Source organism: Pelobates fuscus, chromosome 3 (genome assembly GCF_036172605.1).
Source record: "Pelobates fuscus isolate aPelFus1 chromosome 3, aPelFus1.pri, whole genome shotgun sequence".
Classification (NCBI taxonomy): Eukaryota; Metazoa; Chordata; class Amphibia; order Anura; family Pelobatidae; genus Pelobates; species Pelobates fuscus.
This window is the reverse complement of record NC_086319.1, coordinates 351,360,903-351,367,586: the sequence shown is the minus strand read 5'-3', so window position 1 is coordinate 351,367,586 and position 6,684 is coordinate 351,360,903. Positions and strand designations below refer to the sequence as shown.

The 6,684-nt window shown below is 36.5% G+C and overlaps 1 protein-coding gene across 1 annotated transcript; it reads right to left on the bottom strand.

Moving 5' to 3' along the window:
- Positions 1 to 466: 466 nt before the first annotated feature.
- LOC134601811 (olfactory receptor 5AP2-like) lies at positions 467 to 1,408 on the bottom strand. The gene has a single exon (XM_063446312.1). The coding sequence runs from the start codon at positions 1,406 to 1,408 to the stop codon at positions 467 to 469; it is 942 nt and encodes a 313-aa protein (XP_063302382.1).
- Positions 1,409 to 6,684: the final 5,276 nt, after the last annotated feature.

Here is a 6,684-nt window from a genome sequence, read left to right as displayed (position 1 = left end):
TTAGGACCTGGCGAAGCTGAAGGTTAGAGCTCCTGGGTCCTTCTGTGTGATAGATTGAAGTGCCAGTGAGCCAATGAGAGAGATCTTTAATCTCCCCACCGGCCCCTATTGGCACACAGCAGACCAGCATCGCCAGATGTTTCCACTTCCCAGTTTGAAAGACCCAGAGTGATTATTGCCCTCTCCCTAATCAACAGCCAAGACTTGAAGCAGGGTAAAACATAGTTATTGACTGACAACAGGCTTTTTATGCCACAGTCCCCAACAGGTATCTTCATGGAAAAAATAAATTTCACAACCCTGTTTACCTAGACAGCGATAATCATGCAATCCAATACACAGTTCCACATCATTCCTGGGTATTTTCCAGTAAGGTTTACTATAAATACCACATAAGCATTCCAAAGTAAGTAATTGCACCAGTATCTATGCATTAGAAAACACACAAACCGCAGATTAAAACATTTTATTTTTTGGAATTTTGGAATGTTGTTTTTAGTGATACTTTAATATCTTTATTTCTAAAACTATAAATTATTGGATTGATCATGGGTAATGCCACAGTGTACATGACTGCTGCTATGAGTTCACTCTGTACAAATGTTTTAGATTTGGGTGTTAGATAGACAAAAAGTATAATGCTATATAAAATTGAGGCAGCGATGATATGAGAAGAACAAGTTGAAAAAGCTTTTTTTCTTCCCTTCAGATTTTTTATCTTTAAAATGTCCAAAAAGATAGCAATATATGACATGACGATGACCATAATAGAAACCATTGTTATTGAAGATGCAAAAATAAATATAATAAGTTCATTAATAGATGTATCTGTGCAAGAGATATTTAGTAATGGAGGAAAGTCGCAAACAAAATGATGGAGAATATTAGATGCACAAAAGGAGAGACGAAATGTAAAACATATCTCAATTAAAGCATGCACAAAGCCAATACTGTAAGCTCCAGACATTAGTACTGTACAAGTAGTTGATCGCATGACAATGTTGTAGTTTAATGGGTTGCATATTGCAACATAGCGATCATAGGCCATTACAGCAAAAAGGCAACATTCAGTTGTACCAAATGCGCAGAAGAAGAAGAGTTGAACTGCGCAGCCAACATAGGAGATAGTCTTCTTCTCATAAAGGAGATCGACAATCATTTTTGGAGTGATATCTGAAGAATAACAGAGATCCAAAAATGATAGACTACAGATAAAGAAGTACATGGGCGTGCGTAATCTGGCATTCTTATAGACAAGGAAAATTATTCCTGTATTTCCTAAAATGGTAAATATATAAATTAATAAAAATATTGGGAATAAGCCTATCTGTATATCATGCCTTGAAGATAAACCCATTAGAATAAATTCTGTGACTGTAGAGCCGTTGATTTGATGGTACATTCCCATTCATTGGATAGAAAATGCTGCCAGGAAAAAGATAACAGTGATAAAAGTTTAACCAAGCAATAACACATACAATAACATACATACATACATACACACACACACACACACACATACACGCTTTTTAGATGGTTGGTAGAGGAGAGGGAGGCTACAAATCCCTATATAGGAGCCAAGGGGAACCCCCCTTTTCCACGCTAGAAACAGTTAATTTCAGTGACAGATTCTTAATTGCCACAGCCTGGAATGACATATCGGATCGGTATGTAGCCTCAGGTAGACCTCCATTCAATGATTTCTTGGGCTAGGAACTTTTTGGACACTATACTTGGGAGAATGAGGCTTGTCCAAGAAAATATAAACTGTATATGAAAAATATGTTTCAGTTATGTTTTTACCCAGTTTTATTATTCTGGCATCCTGATGTATGGGAATGGAATAAAATGAGTGATACTTCATTAAATTATCTCCCAGAGCCAGAGGCACCAGTGTGGTAACCCATTATTTTTTATTTGTGACCCCCTGTTGTTATTGTCCCTGTATAAACCACTGTTCGTGACAATAAAGGCCATTTTTGTCCATAGCATATGTCTTTGAGTGTCTGTGGGAAGCTATAATCACTGAAGCGCAACTTACCCCTGGAATAGGAAAATTATAACAGAGGTACTCAGCCTCAGTTTTGTGCTTCACCTGCTACAACTGGTGTTAACAGTGGGATGTCCCAGTCCCTAGGAGAGTTGCTGAGTGAGGACCACTGAGTATAGCAGACCAAGGCACTTAAGCAGTGTAAGGAGCTGACTTATTTGCAGCTTATGCACCTTAAAGAAACTGCTGGAGGTGAGAGGAAAGGTGGTGAGCAACAAGTCAAAGGCTGCTCTAATCGCTGAACTGATGGAGGACCAAGCCAACAGTAAGTCCTCCAACTCATCCTCTGAAGAGCATGAATTCCAGATGGAGATGAAGATGCGACTGGCCTACAATAGCCCTAACCGGTCAGCAGAGATAACAAGGCAGAGGTTAACACCTTCCTAAAAGCAGACTGGGACAGAGCCTACCAGATTCAGGTGGAAGGGATGAAACAGCTAGGGGGAGCAGCGCCAGCCTCCCTGATGTGCTTGCTGAAAAAAAAAATATTTTAATACATTCCAATACTGAGCTCCGCTATATTATATAAAAATATATAATAGTTAACATATTTTTGAATCAAGAACATTATTTTTTCATGTTGTGGTAGAATTGGAAATAGCTTTAAATAATTTTTTGTTTGACTTCTTCAACAAAATTGTGTTAAAGTCTGAATTTGATGTGCTTGAATCTTTTTCTTTCTTTCAAATGATAATATAATGGAGAAGTGATGAACATACATATTTGGCATTACTTGTTAGAATCAATAGCGCGGAACATTAGAGAAGAAAACTGACAATTAAAAAATATCCTCAGCTCAAAGGTGTGCACACATAATACGATATGCCAAAATATGTGTAATATGCCAACCCTTGCTTCTTGTCCAAAAGATAAGTCTCTACTTTAAATTCTGCGTCAGCTTGGTTTGGTTTATTATGTGTTAGAAAATAAAAATCATGAACATTTATACATTTTGTGTACATTTGGCTACTGTTATTTTGTGAATACTTTTTTATGTTTTGAATTTTTAGTAATGACTTAGAAGAAAAACAAAGGGGCTCAGTTATAGTTTTAGTTTAATGAAAGGATATCTGTCATGACAAATACAACTTACCGTATATACTCGAGTATAAGCCGAGTTTTTCAGCACATTTTTTGTGCTGAAAAACCCCAACTCGGCTTATACTCGAGTCAATAGTCTGTATTATGGCAATTTGCATTGCCATAATACAGACAGGGGCTGTGGGGGCTGTGAGAGAGCGTTACTTACCTCTCCTGCAGCTCCTGTCAGCTCTCTCCTCCTCCGCGCCGTCCGTTCAGCACCTCGGTCAGCTCCCAGTGTAAGTCTCGCGAGAGCCGCGGCTCTCGCGAGACTTACAGTGTGAGCTGACAGAAGAGCTGACTGGACGGCGCGGAGGAGGAGAGAGCTGACAGGAGCTGCAGGAGAGGTAAGTAACGCTCTCTCACAGCCCCCACAGCCCCCACTGAACTGCCAATGCCACTGGACCACCAGGGAAGGAGAGCCCCCCTCCCTGCCATGTATCAAGCAGGGAGGGGGGACGAAAAAAATATATATTAATAATAATAATAATAATAATAATAATAATTACATTAAATAATAATAAAAAAATAATAAGAATGAAATTAAATAAAAATAATAATAAATAATAATAATAAAAAAAAATAATAATAAAAAAAAAAAATTGCCCACCCCCCCACCAAGGCTCTGCAACACACACTGCACACACACACACTGCACTCATACACACACACACACTGCACTCATACACACACACTGCACTCATACACACACACACTGCACTCATACACACACACACTGCACTCATACACACACACTGCACTCATACACACACACTGCACTCATACACACACTGCATTCATACACACACACTGCACTCATACACACACACGGCACTCATACACACACGCGACATTCATACACTCACACTGCATTCATACACTCACACTGCATTCATACACACACACTGCATTCATTATACACACACTGTAAATAAATATTCAATTAATATATTTTTTTAGGATCTAATTTTATTTAGAAATTTACCAGTAGCTGCTGCATTTCCCACCCTAGTCTTATACTCGAGTCAATAAGTTTTCTCAGTTTTTTGGGGTAAAATTAGGGGCCTCAGCTTATATTCGGGTCGGCTTATACTCGAGTATATACGATAATCTTTAATGATTGTGATTCAAATTCCATTAATATGTTGCTACCAGAATTGTTAGCAAATGTCTAGATTTCTCGAAGATTAAAAATTAAAGGGACAATGTAGTCACTCTAAACATTTCATCTTGTTGAAACAGTCATAGTGCCTTGAGTAGTCTACTGAGAGATAACTAAATCATATTATTAGGGTTAAAATTTTAACCCCTTAAGACCGCAGCCAAATGTACAAGTTGTGAACGAAACAAAATGTAAACAAAACCTGGCATTTGCGCTATATGTCTGTCCAACCGTAATTCACCTCTTTCATATTAAATGCACCCCCCCCTTATTATATATAATTGTATTCAGGGGAAACAGGGCTTTCATTTAATATAAAATATTTAGCTATGAAACATAATTTAATATGAAAAAAATGGGAGAAAATAAGATTTTTTTTATTTTTTTAGTTCTACGTGACATTTTAACTGTCAATGTCATAATACTGTTTGCTTTTACTGCAATAAAATACACATATTTGTATTCATCAAAGTCTCACGTGTAAAACAGTACCCCCTATGTATAGGTTTTATGGTGTTTTGGGAAGTTACAGGGTCAAATATAGCGTGTTACATTTGAAATTGAAATTCGCCAGATTGGTTACGTTGCCTTTGAGACTGTATAGTAGCCCAGGAAATAAATTTACACCCATAATGGCATACCATTTGCAATAGTAGACGACCCAAAGTATTGCAAATGGGGTATGTCCAGTCTTTTTTAGTAGCTATTTGGTCACAAACACTGGCCAAATTTAGCGTTAGTATTTGTTTGTGTGTGAAAAATGCAAAAAACGCCAATTTTGGCCAGTGTTTGTGACTAAGTGGCTACTAAAAAAGACTGGACATACCCCATTTGCAATACCTTGGGTTGTCTACTATTGCAAATAGTATGCCATCATAGGGGTAATTTTCATTCTTGGGCTACCATAGGGTCATAAAGGCAACGTAAGCAATCTGGCGAATTTTAATGTGAAAAAAATGAAACACAAGCCTTATATTTGACGCTGTAATTTTTGAAAACACCATAAAACCTGTACATGAGGGGTACTGTTGTACTCGGGAGACTTCGCTGAACACAAATATTTGTGTTTCAAAACAGTAAAAAGTATTGCAGCAATAATATCGTCCGTGTAAGTGCTGTTTGTGCGTGAAAAATGCAAAAAACGTCACTTTTACTGGCGATATCATCGTTGTAATACATTTTACTGTTTTGAAACACTAATATTTGTGTTCAGCAATGTCTCCCGAGTAAAACAGTACCCCCCATGTACAGGTTTTATGGTGTCTTGGAAAGGTATAGGGTTAAATATAGTGCTAGCAAATTAAATTCCCTATACTTTCGGCAGGTCCCACTAATTGTAATTAATTAGGATACCTAATTATGTAAAATTATTACATAAATATATGTGTAGAATTAATATATGTATATATATATACACATATGTGTATATATACGTATATATATATATATATATATATATATATATATATAATTTTTAAAAAATATTTTTATTTATATATAGGTATATATATAAAGATATATACGTATATATTTATGTATATAGATATATATATATTATTTCGTTCTACGTGTATTTTGATATAAATATATATATTAATATCACAATACAGTTAGAACGAAATAAAACACTTTTAAAATCACTCTCACATGGCCCGGGGGGGCTGAAGATGACGGAGGTGCCGCGGGGGCTCCCTGGGAGTCCCCCCAACCACGATCGCCGGCGTGGGATCACCGGCGACCGGGTAAGTAACAAAAAAACGGAGGGCGTACATTTACGTACTGCGGCGTTTAGATCCGCTTTAAAAAGGACGTAAATGTACGCCCTGCGGTCTTAAGGGGTTACGTTTATTCACTATTCATCATAGGTACTTGTAGATTTAAACAAAAGACAGCAATAAATATTTTCCGAAGCAGACGATCCTGCTCTAGTAAATCAGTATTGGTTACTTCAACCAAAATACATGATATCTTGGTGGCATACAGGAAAGCTTATTTGCCAGGATTTGCCAGGAAATTAAAGTGAACATTTTTAGATCAAAATAGTGGTTTTGGAAATGTTCTTTAAGGCAGCTCTGTTTTTACGTTGAGTATTTTGTCCAACATTTTAAATTATTCACTAAAGTGGGAATTGTTGGGAATTCAACGTGAATTTCAAAATAAAGATCTAAGTAGTTGAACTGGTAGAAAAGCTGACTTTTTAAAGTTTGGTTATTTTTGCCTTAAATTTGAAATTCACTTTAAAATTACTAGCAGGGTTTTATACTAAAGTGAGAATTGTTGGGAATTCAAAGTGAATTTAAAATTACCCCAACACAATGATAAGCAAATAGAAATCACGTATTTTCTTTTGTTTTAGTATTTAAAAATGTAAAAAAATAAAAAAAGATGTAAG

What these genes read in the sequence shown, in the direction of transcription:
- LOC134601811 (XM_063446312.1), bottom strand. Translation starts at nt 1,408, where the DNA reads ATGGGAATGTACCATCAAATCAACGGCTCTACAGTCACAGAATTTATT.